The sequence below is a fragment of the Pleuronectes platessa genome, chromosome 12 (assembly GCF_947347685.1).
Source record: "Pleuronectes platessa chromosome 12, fPlePla1.1, whole genome shotgun sequence".
In the NCBI taxonomy this organism is placed as follows: Eukaryota; Metazoa; Chordata; class Actinopteri; order Pleuronectiformes; family Pleuronectidae; genus Pleuronectes; species Pleuronectes platessa.
In genome coordinates, this window is record NC_070637.1 from 19,657,793 (window position 1) to 19,680,317 (window position 22,525).

The 22,525-nt window shown below is 42.2% G+C and overlaps 1 protein-coding gene across 1 annotated transcript in view; it reads left to right on the top strand.

Annotated features, from left to right (window-relative positions):
• The window catches only part of rgs7a (regulator of G protein signaling 7a), a 42,845-nt gene that overhangs the window by 19,625 nt on the left and 695 nt on the right, over positions 1-22,525 (top strand). Inside the window, exons 2-14 of the mRNA XM_053436760.1 lie at positions 5,477-5,573; positions 8,606-8,656; positions 15,596-15,702; positions 17,316-17,367; positions 18,332-18,396; positions 18,781-18,857; positions 19,049-19,130; positions 20,079-20,153; positions 20,281-20,379; positions 20,897-20,958; positions 21,334-21,444; positions 21,531-21,656; positions 22,252-22,438. Of these exons, the coding sequence (XP_053292735.1) occupies positions 5,477-5,573; positions 8,606-8,656; positions 15,596-15,702; positions 17,316-17,367; positions 18,332-18,396; positions 18,781-18,857; positions 19,049-19,130; positions 20,079-20,153; positions 20,281-20,379; positions 20,897-20,958; positions 21,334-21,444; positions 21,531-21,656; positions 22,252-22,438 (1,191 nt within the window). The remainder of the gene's footprint in view (positions 1-5,476; positions 5,574-8,605; positions 8,657-15,595; positions 15,703-17,315; positions 17,368-18,331; positions 18,397-18,780; positions 18,858-19,048; positions 19,131-20,078; positions 20,154-20,280; positions 20,380-20,896; positions 20,959-21,333; positions 21,445-21,530; positions 21,657-22,251; positions 22,439-22,525) is intronic.

Here is a 22,525-nt window from a genome sequence, read left to right on the forward strand (position 1 = left end):
GCAGTTCGAGTTCATCAAGCGCTGCGATTTCTCCTCCTCACCTGAATCTAGGTCACCGCCGAAGAGGAGCGGAGACATTTGAATATGTCACCTTTGTGCAGAGGGAGGCGGGGAACCTTGTCGATCAAAGATCAAATAACATCGAGAGGTAACTCGATCAAAAGCTGCTCCGGGTGGGGGACAAATTCTTTCAGAGACAGTTTGCGTTGCCTACATTGTGTCCCACTCTTATCCCCCAAAAGCATGGCATGAAGAACATGGTGTTTTTGGACTTGCTTCATAAGCCAATGCAGCGGGCTGTCTGGAAGACATGTGTGATTCATTTTGTGGTGACTTAGCGTTTCCCTGCGAGTTAGTGCAGCTGCAGAATCTCTGAGTGCTTTTATTATCACAGTATTGATCCTATTAAAAATTACTTACCCCAGTTCTGATATGCGTGCTGTATTTTTTTATGTAAAAACCACGGCTGGTTTTTGAGGGCAAAAATTAAGTGTGAAATTGTATCGCTCAGCCTCCACCGCAGGCTCTGCCTCGTTCACAGATCCCAGGTCTGCGGCTCAGAAGGAACCGAGATCAACCGACTGCAAAGACGGTTCTTATCTGGTGGAGCTGCCATGTGTAGCCACAGGGTCTGTTCAGGCTCCCCTGCTCCGCCTCAGGAAGCCAGACACGAGCTGGGCTTCTCACCTATTTTGATGATGCACATTATAAAATATAATCATCCCTGACTTCACGGTTCATAAGCTTTCAGACTGTTACTGTGTGTGTGTGTGTGTGTGTGTGTGTGTGTGTGTGTGTGTGTGTGCATCCTGTCACTCGCTCTGTTTGCACGGTGACTGATAGTTGCTGTGTTTTCTGTGCATCCTGTAATGATGGGACTATCTATGCTGTTTCTCTGCGTGTGTGGATGTTTGCATTCCCCTCTGTAATGTACGATGTTGAGCTGGTAGGAATATCTGTTCTCCCCATGTAGACACACTCGTCCACAGATAACACTGTCGAGGTAATACCGTAGAGGCGAGAGGGAGAGGAGGAGAAGATGGAGAATAGGGAAGCTTTTAATTTCCCCAGCAGCACAGTTAGTAAGTCTGTCAACACAGAGAGAAACTGGAATTAACTCGGTATGAATTTCCGCCAAAAAGACAAGCTGCATTTCAGAGAGTGAGCTGGCTTCCAAGTTCTGTCTGTGTGCGTCATGGCAAAATTTGTCTTTATTAAAGCGCATCTTTATGGATTATATAGTCTCTAATGAACTGTGATCTGTCTTAAAGGATTTAGAGCTCACAGGTAAGCATGTTTAATAATACAAATAAGAATAAGAAGTCCTTTATTAGTCATTTGCAATATAAAAGCAGTAATAAGTAGAAATATACAAGAAATATATCGAATAATAGAAGAACATGAATGGAATTAGACCAATATATACAGTGTAAAGAAATATATTATGTGAGAGAATATGTATAGTGAATGTTTTGCGTTTATGTTGCACAGACAGAGGATTATGGCTCAGGGAATATTGCACAGTTGAGAAGTGTAAAAGTGCAGGTGCAAGCTTTCATTGCACCCGAGACATTAGTTCTACCTTAGACATCTAGGTCAACCCTAGAAACTACAGCCTGTGGATTGTGCAGCACAATCAACAACCGACCGAACGCCCCCTGCCTGCAGCTCACTACAGGTGTCGAAGGTTGTTCAATGGCAATAATGAGCCACATTTCTTCACCTGCATCAGTGAGCCCTCCAAGGTCTCTATCGTAACACCACTGAACTCCAACTCAATAAAAACTCTCAGGCCGAATCATGGTGTTTATTTATTTTATTCACAGTTGCACATGGGGATGGATCTTATCTGAACAACTATTCACTTTTGTGTGTCGCACAAGGTGCTCGAGCAAACCAATTCCACCTTTCCACCTTCCACTGTTGCTACCGAGGCAGCGAAACAGTTTTCCAGCCTCCCTTTTTTTATCATCCTTCCTTGGGTTGTCTTAGGATATTGAAAGAAAATGGTGTTGTTCCCTCTTAAAAACCTCCCACCTTCCTGGTGGGCTCCGGATAGAAGCTTTCAAATAACCGGCCCTTTTATCGGCTCCCTTTTCCTCGAAAAAGCCTGTCAAATAAGTGGACTTATGGTGCACTTAACAACGCCTAAAACGAAATCCAAGAGGCCAGGATCGATTTACAAACCCGGTTTGAAATGTTACTTTCCTCCGAGCGTTGCTTCAGAACATGGTGATTGCAGCCTGAGTGCCCTCGGTGATTGCCTTTGAAGTGCTCGGAGCCATGCGCCGAAGCCCAGTATGCGCTGATATCCGGAGCCTCTGTTAGTCACTTCATATGCACTGAGTCCTGTGCCATCATTATTCAATGATTCACACTGTGCAGCCAAAACACTCACTCTTATCTGTTAAGGGGCTGATGCAGTCAGACGGCGCTGGGTGGGTGGATGGGTGGGGGACAGAGAAGAAGAGAGGGAGGGAGAGGGAGGGAGGGAGAGAGGGAGAGAGAGAGAGAGAGAGAGAGAGAGAGTATTGCTCTCCCTCTCTCTTGTGGGAACCGACTCTCCTCTCCTCCTTTCTTCCTCTCTTCCTCTCAACATGAGGCCAGAGAGCATCCTGACTTCAAGAGCTTTAGATCCCGAATATTCACGCTGGTGGCATTTCACCATGTGTAGGCGGTGAGGGTTTTGCAGAGATAGGAGCGAGTGTGTGAAGTATCGATCACTGCCGCCGTTGTCCTCGTGTGCTCTGTGTCCCACGGTGCCAGTTGACTCTCAGAGAACGACAGAGAGACTTAGATGCCGGGAGGAGGCTGCCGTTTTAAGCCATACTTATTCAACTGGGATGAGCTCAACACAATTAGGATTAATTTAGAGACATATGTTTGAAAAACAACAAAAGGAGTGATGCACACAGCACATAAAAGTAGGCCACGCGAGCACTGGAGATTTCAGCTTTGCTTCTTTTTTATTTACCAGCCTGAAGAGTGATTCTAATACTGGGAGGATTTGTGTTTTTAATTTTAGCACCGACTTCCTGTCTCACTTTCCCCTCGAATTGTTGAGGAACACCAAAGAATGATTCAGACGTTTGATATTCAACTGTCAAATGTCAACATTCCCATTTCCATCCATTATGATGTGATGAAATATTCTAAGTCTGTCTGAGCTGCACCCTTCAACCTGCCTCCCATTAAATCTTCTCTGATTTACAAAGCGTACATTTCTAATATCAATTTGTTTTCTCTTGGCCTTTCAACTCTCCTCCAGCAGCTCTCACAGAAGCTGCCTGTGCTCCATCATTGTCAATTGGGCTGTGATCACTAACTGGGAGGATTGTTAGCTCCGGGGTGTTTGACTAGCTAAAAGCTTTCTTACCAGCTCATGAAAGTGCCAAACCCAAGTAATCACAGATTTACATATCAAACCCAGCATTCTTTTTTTTCAATAATCAGAACTGTTCCTTCTTCACCACTTCTCCTTGCCACAGAGTTTTATTTTCGCCCACACATCCTCCTTTTGTTACAAATTAAAACTGGCTGCATTTAAAATTGGTGTTGCCTTTCCAAGATGAGATCCACTGATAATGTGTGTTTATGTTTGCGTGTGTATTACACAAACATGGAAGAGAAACAAAATTGTGGTTATAAACCATGAAGTGAAACCTGTGAAAACAACCTATCACTTCAGTTCAGTGCACAGTCACGACTTTCCTACACAAGGTTACGATTGGTTTTATGTTTGGAGTAATTAGAGAAAAGAAAACTATTTTAAACATAACGGACAACTATACAGTGGTAATGTCTTTAGTCATGTAGGCATTTGGCTCTTTCCAGATGAGGTTCCTTTATTATCTTGTACTGAAACTTTTCCCTTCAACCTCTGTGATGTGGGGTCCCCCAGGGTTCTGTCTTGGGTCCCTGCATGTTTACATTTTGTGAACATGTTTTTGATTTGAAAAAAATTGCCTACATTTTGTAGAAAAGACAAGGTGTCATATAGCTGTACATTTGTGGCAAAATGGTTTGTCTTATTTTGAATGGTGATGGATTCTATAGAGGGCTATCTGCGCTTTCTTGAATCTGAATAAACTGGTGTTATTATTTCTGTCAGCATGTTAAAAATAAGTCTTACCATCTTATGTCACCTACAGTGAATTCATTCTTATGGGTTTACTTTTTATAGACATGGGTAATTCACCTGAGCAACAAATTCAATACATTTTACAACTGTGTACTCAGCCAGAAAACCAATTTCCCATTTATTGTGTCTATTCACTGTGGTGTTAAGAATAGATATTAAGAGTTTATTGAGGGAAACATTGGCTTGATTAAGAGCTTGGCGACCGCCTCGCTTGACCTTATTAATATAAGGTCAAGCACCCCCATTACAGAAGCAAGCATCACTGTCTATCATAATACCACTGCCATTGAAAGGAAGCAGTCAGAAATGTTCTAATTCCACATATAGTGGCTTTAATGGGTTTAATGAGACTGTTTACAAACCTTTTCATTTTGGAGTAAAGATACTGACAAACAATTTCACTTTAATTAATTAAATCCGACAGCTAATGCCCATGATCTCTTCTTTCAGATTAAACTCTGTGTAAAAGCTCTAGATCGATTGGTTGTTATTTCTCTGGTAAATTACACAGACAGAATTTCCTCAACATTTTGTGTGCCTGTTTCACATATCAGTGTGTTGCCGGGCAATTCAACTTTGCGTAGATATTTCCATGTGTATATTTTTACACCGAGGAAGGGGTTGAGAGAGATCTCTTGGCATCTGATCTGGCTGCAGCTCTGTATCAGGGCCATGCTCTGCTCTCTGCTTCACTCCCTTCTGTGTGTTCTTGGAAACGTTGCTGCCTTGTGCTGCTCTGCCAGGCCCTTGAGACAACTCCCAGTACATTTGAGTCCCAGTGACGCTCGCGAATGTTTGTGTGTTTGCGTGTGTGCCCGTTTGTGTCTTATCGACCGTGCATGTCATCGCTTCGTGCAGCGTTTGGTTCAAATTTGCAGCTCCGTCAAAGCCGAACACGAAGCGTTTGTGTCCTCAATGTGTTTTGACTTTGGAGTGACAAACATTTATCTTCTCCGCTCCGCAAAGTCTTGTGCGTGTGGCTGTTTCGGGACACAGATATATTGTGATGGATAATAACTAGAAACCTCATTGCTAGGCTTCCACAATTCAATTTGTGTGCTGCAGAACTCAATGAGCGCAGCCTACTGGCAGCTTTCTGTGATAAATGACACAAATCACAAGGATTTGTCAAAAAGAGGCGGAAATCTGACAGCAGACATTGTTAGTCGCCAACTTACTTGCCTCACTTTCCCCCGGAGACATGGCCGTTTGTATCTGTTTACGTCTCTCTGAGCTGCTCACACACCACCGGCACTTTCTAAGGCAAGTTCATGGAAAGAGCTCACCCTCTCTCTTCCTCTCTCCCCCCTTTTCATCTCTCCCTTTGCTGTCCAGATGGAGGAGGTAATTGCACACATGCAAGATGAGAAAAATGGCATCCCCATCCGAACGGTGAAAAGTTTTCTTACCAAGATCCCCAGTGTTTTTTCAGGTAAGTCTCTTCTCCTCTATTCTCCTCTATTCTCCTCTATTCTCTTCTCCTCTATTCTCTTCTCCTCTATTCTCTTCTCTTCTCTTCTCTTCTCTTCTCTTCTCTTCTCTTCTCCTCTTCTCTTCTCTTCTCTTCTCTTCTCCCACACACTAAGTACCCAACTACAATGTTCATGCCAAACAAAACACTGAAAGTATTTTTGAGAGTTGTCCATTTTGCATTTCATCTCGGCAGTGCTGGTGTCAAGAGGATCATGTTGGATTTTTTCAAGCTGTGCAACCTAATAGATAAGATTCATGCTGGAGTGATACTCTATAAGAGATGAGCTCAGTTAAACACTGCATTTAAAAGCTAGACAGCGCTCAGCCATCGATGTTATATTTTACTGCATAGGAATATAAAAATAAAGAATGCCCTGTAAGTGCTCTATATGCACTTACTGTATTCAACTTAAAGTACTACAGCATCATTTCAAAAGCCTATGTCAGCTAAAAAAAAGTTAGAGCTCTTAACAAAGCATAGTGTATTCCACAGCTACAGATCAATAGATCATCAAAGTCCCGATAAGACATTAAACATTTATACAAGTCTACTTATAAATTAGTAATCCGAATCCTTAATGTAATTGTTAGATTTGTCATATAACGTCTTGTTCCTGTCAACTGTGCACAAACCTGCACTTCTCTCAGGGTGCATTTGCCTCAGGACCCAAACAATGGCCAGAACCACCACTGGTTGCTATCACTGCTAATAAAGGACAGAGTGTAGCCTGTCACAACCAGGGACATGTCCTGGATCTTTTGACATGTTTGGTTAGGACAAAAAAAGAGTGGCAGTGAGTGGCACCAATGCATCAACACACATATAGATTTAAATTGCTAAATTTAGCTGTGGTGACGTTGGTGGCACAGTGACGTCTGCTTCAGGCATCTAAAGAGCAGCTGATGCACAGGTCGTCTCTGATCCCAGGTCTGCTACCAAGTGTGAGTTTGTCTTAAACAAAACAAATCAGCTCGGATCCTGTCCTGTCTTTTTTGTCAGATATTTTCGAATTAGTGCAGGAAACATGAACGTTGTCACGAACATCCCAGAATGCAACAGATGGCGTTTATATGTAGCCCTGCTTTGCACATACTATTCAGTAAATACATTTACATTCTACAGGACTATACTAGTATCTCATCTACGTGTCTAAAAATACTTTGCAAACACGACCATCACAGTATATTTCAATGTCAGACAAATGAAGTCAAACTGTGCATTTTTTTTTTTAGGTATAATTGTTTTTTCAGGAGTGTGATAGTTGGACTCAACCTCCCTTCAACCACACAGCTCCCCTGCAGTCTCTCAGGCTGTAACAAGGACACAGGCAGCTTCCCCTCTGTGAGCGCTGCCACTTGGCCAAACCGTAAACAACAATGTGACCAATGCAGGTTTCTGCAAGTAGTTTCTCCTCTGCACCAATTAGACCCACAAATTTGGCAAAATACATTCATTTCTACAATTTCCTTTTTTCCCGTTGTTTTCCTTGGGCTTTCTGAGAGTCATTAAAACCAAATTAGCATGAATATCAAACTAACATTTATTGTTAATAGCTACATGTGCATACTCATACAGTTGTGTGGTTCGTGTCTTTGGTGATATTTTATTTAGAGTATTAAGTGAGAAACACAAACGTAGCTAAGAAGCAACTCTTTCCTCATCATTTTATTCCCATTTATACCGTTTTTCCATTCTTTCATCTCAAAAGATTTTGCTACTGTGATTTTAACAAACTCTAAATGTTATAAGTACATTTTATTCATTTTTCTTTTATTCATGCATCCTCTCTATTTGAAGTATTCCTTTGCAGCTGTATATGCTGCCCTATGATGCAGCAATTATCCCATTTGTGCTATCACTGGGATCATTAGGATTTTATCTTATTGTTTATCGTTTTGTTTTTATTATTGTTAAATTATAAGACACAGACACACACACACACACACACACACACACAAACACACGCACACCAATCTATGGTTATGATATTAATCAGTTTTGAGAACAGCCTTGTTACAGGATTGCGTTACACATCTCATTTAGGCTCTATCTTAGAAAGTGGGTCATCTTTGATAGTGTGAAAATGGGGTTGTATTAATGATGTTAATCCATGAAACATCTCATCTGGCTATGGGGGGGCACTGAACAGGAAGTGGGAACACTGAGAGAGAAATGCAGAGACAAACCACAGACGGACAGAGAGACAGGGACGCACTGTCTCAACGCATGAATTCCCTCATATCTCCATTTCACACCTTTTCCCCCCGGCCTGCTGTGGCTCCATCTCCTCGACACACCTCCACCTGTCAGCCTGACAGACAGTAATAGTAACTCAGAAAATATATATTTAGCCAAAGTGCCAAAGTCTCTTGTTGCGGCGAGGTGTGAAAATGCCCGGGGGACGGAGGGAACTGTTTTCTGAGATGTGAAAATGATTAAGTTGCCATCCTCAAATGGAAAATAGTAAAAGGTGATTTACTAGTCATGTCTAGACTGTTGCCCAAAAATACATTTTGATGACAACACTGTCATTTTTAAACAATGATGCAGTGTCCTGTCCATCGTTTATCTTTTGTTTGAGAGGGATGGATATGTCAAACATGACGCACAGACCTACTAAATAAAAAATGGCAACTGCAGTATCTGTGCTGTCACCGAGTCCTACACATTGTGTTGTTACCATAAACCAGAGATGCTTCATTATGTCTTTACACCTCTCTGGTCATTTATATTAATGGGCTAAAGCAAAAAAGAACTGGCTCGGAGAGGATGCCAGAAAATAAAATTTGGTAATGGATGGCCCATTACCCACCCACGTGGGGCAAGGTGAGAGGAATTGGTATGCACTGTGATGATGGCGGGTGATGGGTAGAGTTAACAGGGCCTTTGTTTTCTCTTTCATTTGCATATATATGCAGAGAATGTCTCGGGACCCCGTGAATACATCAGCTATTCGGTGATTCATATTTATCTGCTCTCTCTGGTTTCAGGTTCTGAAATTGTTCAGTGGATGATCAAGAATCTGGACATCGAAGATCAAGGTAAAGGAGCCGATCAGTATTCATCTGTGGGACAGTTCAGGGTCGGGGAGTTGATTTGTGATTTATGATCAGATTTTGGAGCTGCAGAAGTGGAAGTCACACAGCTCATGGAGGCTTTAGAGGAAATAACTGTAATGACAAATATATCCTGACATTCAGTGCTACTTACACTTTGCATCTTCATCATCCCTGACTACAACAAAAACACCCACAAATAAAGAACTTAGAATCATCCGGAATTTACTTCATAGTTGTCGCTGCATGCGTGATACATTTTCCAAAAGAATCGCTAATAGCAGATTCTGACAATATTCCTGCTCTAATTTCTAAAAATGAATGATTTTAATTGTACAAAAAGTAACTTCATGCACTATGGGCGTGTCAATCAAAACAATGACAAAATACCTAGTTTATGACATCATGGGATCATGGGAGTTGTTGTCCTTACCAACCTTTCTTGTCCCATTATCTCGGGTCGCTGGGGGATCCTGTGTGATTGCAGCGTTGGGGACGGAACGTGCAGAGAACAACAATGAATAATTATGATTCATGAAAAAATATGGCTGAAGTTATTACTCACACACAACTCACTGACTCCGTCGCAGCATTTTATTAAATGTTTATATCATCCCAACATTTTTTTGGAATTGATATTTATAGTCCACACTGAAAGAAAGAACCCCCTCCCCCCTCCTGTGTGCCTCTGTGGAACCTGCGTGAAAGCTTCTATGCAAATGTCCACAGCTCTGCTTCTCCTTTGATCTGTCTTTTTGTGTCCTTGAGCCACATCACACTGTGCAATTCTTGTTCTTATTTTTCCCTCTTTTCTTTCTCTCCTGTCTTTTTTTTCCCATTCCACTGCGATGAAGTAGAACCAGCGTGTCTCGAGGCGGTCGCCAGATCATTAGTTGAACCTTTCACTGCACATAAAATAACTTGAAAGTTGGCAGGTTTGAGATGTGATAAATGTGGAAAGTAAAAAAACGTTTGCTTGCTTGAGTTACAGATAAAAAGAAGCACAGTTAACAAATTTCAAAAGTTCTGTAGGCGTGTGTTTACTGCTGTTATTGCAGTGGTTATAAATTTGTTTGTGTGTGTGTGTTTGTGTGCACATTCATCCAGTGTTTACCTGCTCTAGTGTGTATGATCCTCAGTGTTGTACAAGCGAGTTCGAAGTGGTGACATTGTCTATTGTGCACTTAGCTGACTCAGAATTCCTTTGTGTGGTTCCATTTGTACGTAAGGATCTTCTATCTGTGTGTGTGGGTGTGGGGGTCTGTGTGTGTGCGTTTGTGACTGAGTGTGTGTTTGTGTGTATTTGTGTCATTACCTCAAGCATATTTACATGTATAGTACTCTAATTTGTGTAACCTGCAATTTTCTAAATGAAAATTGTCAAAATCTGCAGTTTTTATATCTGTTACCCGAGCAGATGTTCTCTGTCCTTTAAGATTTTATTCTATTACTGTGCACTTTTTTTTTTGTTGCAAACAGATTCAGAACCCGCTGTCAGTTGCCCTGCGGTGGTGAACACAACACAGCGTTGTGCAAAGCGACGTGACTCTTAGCACCGAGCAGCTCCTGGCAGGGCTGACAAAACACTGCAAAGTGAAATGCAATTAATTTGGTTCACAGCACGATAGCAGCGTGTTTATTATATAAATGCAGATTAGTTTATATCAAAGATGACTGGGGATTAAGAGTGTTTTTCCATGCCACGGATAATATACAGACGCCCTCCACATGAACCCATTATCGTCCCGTTGGGCAATCTCTGCAGGGCCCCAATCCTATTTGCAACCAATGCTACATTATATTAGCCTATGCAAATTTCGGCCTGCAAAGCTCTTCTCAAAAGTTTCATGACGTCTCAGGGGGATGGTTAAGAAGTCGGTTTTGCACTTGTTACGCTTAACAATAATACTTTCATTACAATTCAGACCAGTACAGATTATCGGCAGTCATTGTTCTTCCAGAGACAATTGGTTTGGCGGGCAGATTTGATTCATTAGCATGCAAATACAGCGCAGCTCAGTCAAGACGGGGATTAGAAACAGTTAGAAGATAAATGTGAACGAGGAGCCACAGGATGACATGATCTGACACCTTCTGTTTTCGCTGTATAAGTTCCCTTGATTATATATTATCAGATAATATGAATTTAATGTTCGTCATTATGCTGATGACAAACAGTTGTATATTGCCACTACAGACGAAACAAGAAGTACTATTCACACTATAAATAAACAGCATAGGGAGCCTGCAGTCACTGAGAGATGTATGGTAGCGGTGCCTTAAGCCTGTAAATGAGCAGAGTGGAAATGGAGCAAAAACAGCCGAAGGGTCAAATGGGTTAATGGACTAAAGACTGATTCTCTCAGAGTAACTTACTCCATGAATTAGCTTTGCTGTATTATGATTTCATTAGAGCTGCAGGGTCGTAAAAACCCGATGAGGGTCACCAGCCCCTTATGACCTCTCACCTGCCTGAAAATAAATCCCTGCAAGGGTAGAACTGGTCAATATGGCATTTTATTGCTGGAAATAAATTCTATGGTGCTTCAACGCTCTTACACATGCATCAGGTCTGCTCCTTTAAAATAAGTCACGTCAATATAATAATCAAATAATTTATTTCAAAAGCTAAATCCTTCACATAAAGTAGCATCACTATAGTTTCGCTGCAAAATGACTGACCCTCTTTGGATCATTATGAGCCACGTATAGTAGGAGATCATCGGTTCGAGGAGCTCAGAAGCTGCGTACACATCTGTGATGGATGCTGACGTATCAGGCTGTCATGGTAACATTTAATAAGGAAGCCGTTAAGGTTACCGAACCACCAGGGGTCTCCACTCTGTCACCAGTACGTCACGTCTCTGCTCCCATTGTATGTTCTACAGGCGCATGAGGTCACCTAACAATAAAATATAAATATGGGCTGTAATAAGCCTCTTGCACAGGGAGGACAGTCACATGTGTGTGTGTGTGTGTGTGTGTGTGTGTGTGTGTGTGTGTGTGTGTGTGTGTATTTATGGGAGAGAAAAAGTCAATATATTGAGCTGGACCTCACAATAGGATAAGAACACAGCACTGTCGCTTTTTATAGAATCTGAAGCGTACACAACACCAAGTGGAATTTGTGAGGTTGATAAAATCTCTCCCCCTCAGGATGATGTTTCGTTTGACCTGTCGACATGTCGATGGATGAAAGAAATGGAGTTATTGCCTTTGTGTGTGTGTGTGTGTGTGTGTGTGTGTGTGTGTGTGGGTGTGTGTTTGTGTGTGTGTGTGTGTGTGGGTGTGAGGAGGAGAGAGAAGACATAACAGATGAATGAAACTCTCATTTAATCACCATGGCTTACATAAAATAGTAGTACAATGGTTAAAAGAATGTATTCATGTTTTGATTTTTTAAACGTTATGTGAAATATAATATATAATATATAATAATATAATCGTGATTTATAATAAATCAGATTCTTAAGGGGCGTTTAACACCGGTCGTTTAAATAAGTCAAATTCCCCCACGAGCACATCCACAAAAACCAGCATCCATCAACCTGTCAGTGAGCGCACACCAGTGTATTATCAAGGGGGTGAATGGCATTTGGAAGTGCACCTATGATCTGCTCCGCTGAGCATCAGGAAACAGTGGCACGATGTCGAAGAGGGGACATATGGCTCGTCAGAACAGCCGTGGAGAGGGTGCACACTGTTCTGCATAATGGTCCTGGTCTCCTCCCGCAGCCTCCTCTAAGCCTCCTGATCCTCGTGAGTCAATGCTGCAGTGGAGCACTTCACATGGTCTTTTTCAGCCTCCTGAGATCAGTGCGCTGCTACTGTGGCATGAAGTCGGCAACTCGCTTCAAAGGAAAAGGCATGGATACATGAATCAATGTCAGTCGTCTTTTATCAGTCCCCTTATTAGTTCAGATGCACATTTTGTTAGTATGATGCTACTGTCTCCTCCTCATTAGCTCAATAAGAGCTTCCTAATAACAGTGGGCAGATCCTTTAATTAGGAAAAACAAGATGGAGGACGTGTCCCCATTTCCTTCCGTTGTATAAAAATGGGGCTAAAATATCTCGCATTCAGATGCTGCCATCTTATGCTCTTGATGCATCTACTGATGGAGTGAAGCCACAAGTTCGAGGTCCTGCAGATACACACTTGAAACACAATTTGGTCCATGTCCCATCCACTAATAAAGAGGAGCCTCAGATTATGACCTATACTGCCGCCAGCCACAAGGGGGCGAGGCTGCAGTATAGGTCGGTAGAGGCTTTGGCTTCACTTTTTGGGAGCTGTCACATCATCCATCTTTATATAGGTTTACAAGACTAAGCTGAGAGGTTGTGAGATGAGATAATACTATTAATCCTAATCCTAATCATATTGTTATTGTTATTCTTATGGTTAATATTATTATTTCTGCTGAAACACTGGAGAAGCATGAAATGGAAATACTCAAAGCACAAGTACCTCAAATCTGGACCTATACTTGAGTCAATGTGTTTAATTACTTTTCATCTCTAATTAAAACAAAGACTCGTCGTCACCTCAACCTCTTCAAACTGTGAACAGTGCAAACATAAATCATCAAACTATAACAATCTCCTGCACATCTTTAGAAAAAGCTCGCCCGGCTCCCACACTCCACTTGGCAGGCCTCCAGGCTGCCGGTCTTTTTGGCACCGAGCTGCTAATATGATGAAATCAAAGGGTGTTTTCCCCCTGGACTCTGAGCCCTTCTCCACAACTTGACTTATTCCACTCCAAGGTTTACTCAGCTGTAAAGCTTATAGAAAAGCCTACGCTTTGTTAAATTAACTCCCCCGGTAACCACTCGATCCTTATAAACTCCTATACCAGAAATGCAACAACAACAAAAAACCTCTTGGTTTATCTCTTATTCATCCTTAGAAAATTCTCCATCACATAAACCTTTGTGCATTTGAATACTCTCTATATACTTAATGAAATTACATCTTTGTTATGAATACCTACCTTTTAATGTGATCCTAAAGTGAGAATACGAAAAATTCAAATCTGGAGTTTACATTCAGCATCCGTCCTCGAAATACCATCAGAAAAATGTCAAAGCTTCACTGAGATAAAAGCAGAGGGGGGGAAGACCAGTCCCAGGTGACAGCACCGCTCAGACACCAGATCAGAGCACATCAGCCCCCTGGTGGAAGGACAGGAGACAGATATCTCTGTCAGATGTCACTTTTCATACTCTGCCGACTTTACTTTCATCTGACATCCTTCCTACCTAGATACAAATCCAGAAAATTAAATATTTGAATGGATTATAAGTAAAAAGTCTCCACGGATGAATGTTTATGTTTGTAAATGTCTGTCTCAGTATTTCATGGACAGAAGCTTCATCCCTTTGGCTCTCTGACGTAAATGTAACATACATTAAAGCGCATAAATATAATATATGGAGAAAATGCATATCTATTTATAAATATGAATAAGCATAAAGAGGTTGTTGCTAATAGAAATAGTACAGTGGATGGAGGAGGAGGAGAGAGGGGGGGGGTGGTGTTTATAAACAGGCTTAAATAACTTATGACTCATAATTTATTAATTTATGGACCCCAGCCATACATACACACATAGATGCACACATATAAGTACCCTGACCTCTCAAAGATGTGACAGTAGTGAAGGAAAAGCCAATCTATATTTATAATCACATGCACACACACATACACACACATACACACAGACATACGCACACCTGTGCACGCACACACAGTGAGAGAGCAGGGATGTTGCATATTTTATGCATGCATTGTTTTAGCATTTACAACGCCGCCTGTTCCGAGCATGTCAAGCATTTGAAGTGAGCTTATTAGTGTGTTAGGCCAGTTTACTCCCAGTCTCTCCTGGGCTTTGCACAAACCATTCCAATAAATCATCAAATACACGGCAGGAATAGAGGAGGACACGGAGCAGCGTGTAAACAGACTCTCCCACCATTCTTCATTTTACCAGGAGTCAACAAAGAACTGTGAGGACGTTAAACCAAAACGTGAATTACAGGTCGAGAGCAGCGGGGAGTAATTGGAAGCAGGCGAGACACGCAGCTGATTACATGTTTTCATTATCTGATGGTTTTAGATGAGGGACAGTCATGTGCCCGAGGGAAGCTGCTTTTCACCCTGACACCACAGCGAGTGATTTGACTGGCTGTGGTGCTTTCCTCATGGGTTCAGGAGCCGTGACCCCGCCCATCGTTCTGTCAAAGCTGTGTCAGAGTCTATTAAAACACGGCTCAGTCCGGCCATTTGTCAACGAGGAATTTTATACTTGGGGGGGTGAAAAGGTGAAACACTTTTAATTAGTGGCCGGGAGCAAAGAAAAGGCTGCATGCTGGTCTGGGATCTGAGATGAGAGAGTATTGATCGTCAAATAATCCAATTTTAAGTAGAAAAGAAAAGGATCCGAGAGCTGATTTATCTTTTAACACCTCCGAATAAAGTGAATGTCTTTATAAACAGAGCATTTCTTCGTATTTCAATTAAAGGTTTTATCGCTCTTGTACTTAAAGCAAAAGTTTGACAGTGTGGAAATCATGGTTATTGGGTTTTTAGGCAAAAAGCAGTAAAACCTCTTTAAAGGCATGAGAACCGATTTTCTGTTCAGCTCTTTAAATGAAGAGTAATGACAACATGAAGTGAACCTGAACCTGTTTTCATTTATCTTCGATAGTACTTGTAGTCGTGTGTGTGTTCTCGTGCACGGTGTCGATGCCTCTGATTTGTGTTGTTGTTTGGTAACAACACCATCTTCCTGAATCTCCCTGAGCACAATCTCAAGACATCAGGATTTGTGTGTGTGAATCTTTTTAATGAACGCAAGTAAAGTTTAACGTGCTGGTGAATAATATTGATCTAATCCCTGTGTTCTGTGTTTTCTCCCAGTGGAGGCTCTTCACTTAGGAACTCTGATGGCTGCACATGGATACTTCTTCCCCATCTCAGACCACGTCCTCACTCTCAAAGACGATGGCACTTTCTATAGGTTTCAGGTAAGAATGAAATACGTAATGCAAGGATTTTTATTTGCAAGCCAGATATCAGCCCTGAGTTGTTTGTTTATTTGTTTATTTAGAAGGATCCCCATTAGCTCTACCCTAAGACAGAGCTACTTTTAGTGGGGTCCACATTTAAAACATACATACAGATATCAAACATTAAAAAAAAAAAAAATTAAATACCAATATCAAACATTTAAAACATACGTTACATTATAAATATAAATATCTTACATTATAGATATCAAAAGTTAATATACATACAAATAGTGATCATATAATATTACAAATATCAAAAATAAATTTAGTGGTTATGCAATATTACCTTTGTCATGATATAAAAACTAGAGAAGAAAACAATTAGAAGATCTTAATTGTAAGTGATGAGGTCAATCACATTCAATTGACCTAGTAAATCAAAACACAAACATGTTCAGTTTTACTTGTAAACTTGAGGTATGTGGATTAAGCATGTTTAATGTGTAATAATGTTGTTTATAACTAAAGACGGATATATGGGATTGTGTTCTAAAAAGTAGTGATATTAATAATACTAGTTTAGATCAATGTAATTCTTTTATTGGATATTTCTTCATAGGTTTGTATCTGTGAATGTGCATGTATGTTTATTTCTATGTATGCATATAAACGTTAGTGTTGTGTCTGTGTGTGTGTGTTTGTGTGTGTAGTTGTGTGTGTGTGTGTATATGCACATACACACAACAGTGTATATCCATCTGTATTTGTTCACAGCTGTACCATATGTCATTTCTATACGTGACCTATGGGAGAAATTCCCTGATGTGAAAGTATCTTTAAGCCCCAGAATCAAGTGAGAAGCTGACAGGGTGGAACGAGACGTCTATGCGGATATTAAATTATTTGTTTTTTGTGGTTTTTATAGACAAACAAATACATTTAGTCTTTACAAAACATATATTGGAAATAAAAATGTTATATAATGCATTTCCGACTCTAATATATGCAGACATGAGATTTGTTTTTATTTTTAAATGGAGCAACAGGCAGGAGGAATCAATAGAGATCTTCTAAAACGTCCCTGTGTGATATCCTGGAGTTACAAGACTAATTAGGAGCTGCTGTACTCCATAATATTTACAGGTTCATGAAAGAAGGAAAAAACCCCATTGCTCTGACTGTCAATGGGTTGACTGACACCTTTAATGATTTTACACCCAGTGAGCTCCCTGCAGTGTGCAGCCCAGGACTGAGCAAAGTAAATCAATGTCTGTGTCTGTGTGCGTCTCAGGCTTCATTTAGCTCTTTACATGTAATCAGCTCTCATCTGAAACCAGTGATGAGCTGTGAGCACAACGGTGAACAACGAGGGTCAAGATTCCCGCCGCTGTCTGCTCCCTCCGCTCGCCCAAAGGAGCTTATGTGCTTTAGACATTACGCCGACCCCATTATACGACAAAATCTTTTGTTGTGACAGATGCGGCACTGGGCCTGCATGCCCACCTCGCCTGACACTGCACGCTTTGAATCCAAACACCATGCGGTTAGTCGCACGCTGTCAGAAGCAAGCGCTCCCTTTTTGAGTTTCTTAGCTTCTTTAATGACCTGTTCTTTTTCCTCCCCCTCAGACTCCATACTTTTGGCCGTCAAACTGCTGGGAACCAGAAAACACAGACTACGGTGAGAGAGCGGCTCCGTTTACAGTCTGACTTCTTACTGGGAGCTGTGGATGTGTTATCGGGTCTGACGTCACAGAAGGTTCAAACGATGAAGCTGCAGAACGTGGATGGAAATGTTAAATCACATTTAGTTCACCTCAAATGCTTCAGCTACAGCACAATCAATTATAGAGCAGCGGGCATGTATTTCCTCTCTGTGCTTTCTGCTTTATTTATATTTCACTATTTTAATTTATTTAACTTCCTGTATTCCATCGAACTCTGGCTGACGCAGGCTGATTACAGTGAGGGTGACCAGGAATGTGTTTAGCTATTGTGTTGCACTGAACGTTTTTACGGTGATAAAGAAAGGCAAGCTCCTCATTGTTTACAGTGTAACGCAGTGAGAGATATTGGCATTTAATTTTTCATTGTGCCGAAAATGGTTCAGGTTGAATAGTCTGCCGCCGCCGCCGCCCTGCAGGTCTTTCATTTGTTGTTGGAATTGTGGGAATCGAGGATAAAGGCGCCTGAGCTCATTGTGGGACTCGTCTTGTGGGCGTTCGGGGGAAGTTAGACAGTCTCGCCTGTGATTCATGTGAATGGTGCACCTTAATGAAAACAGTCTAATGGGGTAATGAAAGCCTCCACGTGATGGTGAGTTAACAGTGGGAAGGAAGGGATGATGATAGCGCAGGAAGACATCAAAAAGTCACACACACACACACACACACACACACACACACACACACACACACAGACATGCACGGTAACAGACGCTCAGACACAATCCACAGAGAATGACCTTTGTGATTTGCAGGCCAGTGTAAATGTGCAGTTGAGAGGATTAAACGAGTAAACGCGGTGGGGCCACTTACGGCTGTTAAAACCCAGCCGAGGTCCCGCTCCGCCTCTATTACCAACCTCCTTGACCCCCCCCCCTCCCTCTCTCTCTCCCTCTCTCTCTCTCTCTCCCTCTCTCTCAGCTGTTTACCTCTGCAAAAGAACAATGCAAAATAAAGCACGTCTGGAGCTTGCTGACTATGAAGCGGTAAGTTTAAGAGGTCTCGTGGTGTCAGCCCCCCCCCCCTCCTTGCATATCTGCTCTGCTCCTGTGTTGTCAACCTCTCTCAAGATGTATTCGCCATCTCCTGCTCGCACAGACACCGGGAAACGTTTGTGTCTTCATCCCCTGCGTGTCACTGCACCATTTGTTACTTTCCTCTAACCGATGCCATCAAATGAATCAGTTGCACTCAGGGTTTTTCTCTGTTTGGTATGCGAGCGGGGATCATTAAAGATGGAACCCAGCTGCGCCCCCTGCTCGCAGCATGTGCATTAAATGTAATCATCGGATCAGATCCCTCATAACGACAACCCCCCCCACCTAAAAAAAACTTTCTTTCCCTGTTTGGTTCTCTTGCTTCCCTTGCAGGAGAGCTTAGCAAGGCTACAGAGAGCTTTCGCCCGGAAATGGGAGTTCATTTTTATGCAAGCAGAAGCACAAGCAAAGTAAGAATCACACACACTCAACGACAATCATCATGTCATGATTTACCTTACAGCGTTTCCTGTAATTTCCTGCACACACCTTCACAGACTGATCCTGCATGGAGAGTCTCCAGATCGTAGAAGTGTTTGAATAAGTGAGATAACGTGTTGAAGCAGTTTCTGAACTCCTCGTCCTTGTGTGTCTTTTTCAGAGTGGACAAGAAAAGAGACAAAATTGAGAGGAAGATCCTCGACAGTCAGGAGCGAGCGTTCTGGGACGTGCACAGACCAGTGGTGAGTGAAATTACTGATGTTGCTGTGGCGATCACCTTTGGCTCTGCTGATATCACTGCTGACATTATGAGCATGGTAAAGAAAATGTTGAAAATAATAATTTCACAATGCTTCACGGGGAATCGTCTATGCTCTGCAGGTTTGTTTTTTTATCGGCTTCCCCACATTTCACCTGCAGCAGAGCTCCGTCAGGCAGTGTGACGAGGAGATGGCGTTTTGAAAAAAGCGATTCATAGATTGTGAAATGTTTTTTTTATGATTCCTCTGACTTTTAACGGTGTGAAGAGACGAACTCTGTGAACCCTCCGATGTGTGCGTCTCTGCCATTCGCACGCAGCGTCACATCAATAACTGTCACAACACATCAGCTCTACCGCTGCTCTTTACCCTGTGCACACACACTTTCGGAGCATTAGCATTTGTAGCCCCCCCCCCCCCCTCAAGGGTCTCAGGGTCCCCTCTGCTGTATTTCTCTAAAAGCCACTTCCCCATGCTTAATTGGAAAAATAACACGTTCAATTTATGCGTCCTTGGAGCCAACACAATCAATATTAGTTCAAATTTCACGGTGACGCCGTCAAGCTACTTTGGCTCCGCTCTCGTGGAAGAGACCTCGATTAGTCCACTTGTTCAATCAGCCAGAATTTGCACACTAAGACTCTGATTTCCCTCTGGTTTTACTTGTTTTTGCTAGATTTGGCACATTCCATGTTTAATTAACCGGCATCTGACACATTGTTTGGCGCTGACTCCTCGGCATCACTTCACGCCCCAGCCGTAAGCGCGTCGGATTTAATTTAACAAAAGTCATCTAATGGCAACAAAACGCACCTTTTCCACGTCTGACTGAGGCTCCCGCCTTCAGGGAAGAGGGATAAAAGCTTGAGTCGTAAAAAAAACACACGATTGAGTCTGATTTAAATCGATGCTGGTTCTCTCCTCTCACAGCCTGGATGTGTGAACACAACAGAAGTCGACATAAAGAAGTCGTCCAGAATGAAAAACCCACACAAAACCAGAAAGGTACAGCACTTCTTCTCACATCCCACCTCTCTGCTAACGTCAGGGCTGGTAACACTGAATCTCTCACTTGAAGTATAAGTCATTGTTCTGTTGTTTCTTCTTTTCATGGTTCTCCTTGTGGTCTCAGTCTGTGTACGGGCTGCAGAACGACATCCGCACCCACAGCCCGACCCACACCCCCGCCCCAGAGGCCAAGCAGCCCACAGAAGAGGAACTGCAGGAACAGGTCAGACCAGCAGGGGGTGCCTCACTATTACATACAGGGTCTTTAACAGTTTACCTCCACCAAGGAGGATGATTGGTTGGTTTACTGCCGAACAGGAAGTCTGTGTTGTGGGTCAGGACGTGGATCCAGGAATTGTTTTTCACTTTAAATATTCAAGATACAGCGTTTTTCAACAATCTCACAATTTCCCCAGAGAATATTTATTGGATTTTTAATGAAAAGATAAAAGTTAGGTATATTTACAGAACTGATTTCATTGAGTTAATGCAATTAAGTGCAGCTTCATTGGATTCAAAGGATCTGTTGGGCCTTGGCTGATTTATCCACTGTGTGTTTTATCTCACCGCTTTTATTGAATTCTGATTTTTACAAAACTAATCAGACGTAGCACAGAATGTAGTCGAGTCAGGTTAAATAACAGAAATACCTTGAAGTCGGCTTTTTAAATATAACCAAAATGTGACTTGTGTATTCATGGAGACGGATGCTTGGTAATTGCTCCCTGCTTCGGTTTCAGATCACCTTTTGGCAATTGCAATTAGACCGGCATCGACTGAAAATGTCCAAAGTGGCGGAGAGGTGAGTGATGTTCTCTGTGTCTTTATTCAGTTTGGCCATCGATCTGTTTATCGAGCTGTTAAACGGCCCAACGTGGCGAGGGATTAAGAGCCCTGGTGACCTTGAAGGGCGACCGTGTGCGTGTTAATGATGCAGCAGTTTCCTTTACTGATAGAAAGGTGCATTCAGCGGTGAGCTCTCTGTCCTCCTGGCCTGAGGTCAGTCTCTGGTCAGACTCGACCTCTCGTTCCAGTTTTGTTCTCAAGAGGATTTAATTCACCGTTTTGCTGTTTAACGCTCACAAATAATACAATCACTCACAGAGAGGTATGGAGCAGAATCTAAACAGATGTGAAGAGACGTGACTTCATTAACCTACTCTCTGTTGTTCCACAGTTTACTGGCCTACACAGAGCAGTACGTCGAGTACGACCCGTTCCTCACGCCTTCAGATCCGTCCAACCCCTGGATCTCAGATGACGCCACGCTCTGGGAGCTGGAAGCCAGGTGGGTGCGCCACACGTCTGTACATGCGTTCAGATGGACACAGAGGTCAGCTGATATGTGTTTTAACAGTTTACGTGTTTCTGCAGTAAGGAGCCAGGCCAGCAGAGGGTGAAGAGGTTTGCTTTTGGCATCGATGAGGTCCTCAAAGATCCTGTGGGGAGGGAGCAGTTCCTCAAGTTCCTGGAGTCTGAATTCAGCTCAGAGAATCTCAGGTACACACACACACACACACACACACACACACACACACACACACACACACTCACACAAACACACTCACAGAGAGAGCGAGTTATTTTATATATATCATGTTATTCTTGGTATAGCAGAAATGCTGAAGTGAATTAAAGGTGCAGACAAACATTTTTGATGTATTATGTGTAAAATTCTAAGACAGGGCACTTTATATTAGTCACTGATGATTTATTGTTGTTTGTAAATTCCCTCTGAAGTATTTTAATGACTAATATTGGAGCAATAAGAGTCTCAGCTCCAGCACCTCCTCAGTTTTTTTCACATATTAGCCATTAAGTCTCTTGCCAAACTGCTGTTTTTATAAAGTTTAGTGATTGATGTAGAAATTAAAGTCTGTGGGTTTATCCAGAACTGAGCTCACATCAAGGTTGAGCCACATAAAAGTTGGATTAGTTTGACTTCTGAAAATTAAGAAAATAATGAATTAATTACTAAACCTATCATCAATCAGCTGACCACATTCTGAAATAGTCCCAGTGTGGATCTCAAACTTTCCTTGACCAGAGCTGCCGTGTTAAGATGCATCTATCTTTGGCTGACTGTGGTCTGCAGGTTCTGGCTAGCGGTCCAGGAGCTAAAGAAACGTCCCATCAGAGAAGTTCCGACCCGGGTCCAGGAGATCTGGCAGGAGTTTCTGGCCCCCGGAGCGCCCAGTGCCATCAACGTGGACTCCAAGAGCTACGCCAAAACCACCCAGAATGTAAAGGATCCCGGTCGCTACGCCTTCGAGGACGCACAGGTGAGTGTCAGGCAAACAGATGATAATACAAATACATAAAAAAGGAGTCGGAATTCAAATACAGGATTTACAACTTTAAACATTTTC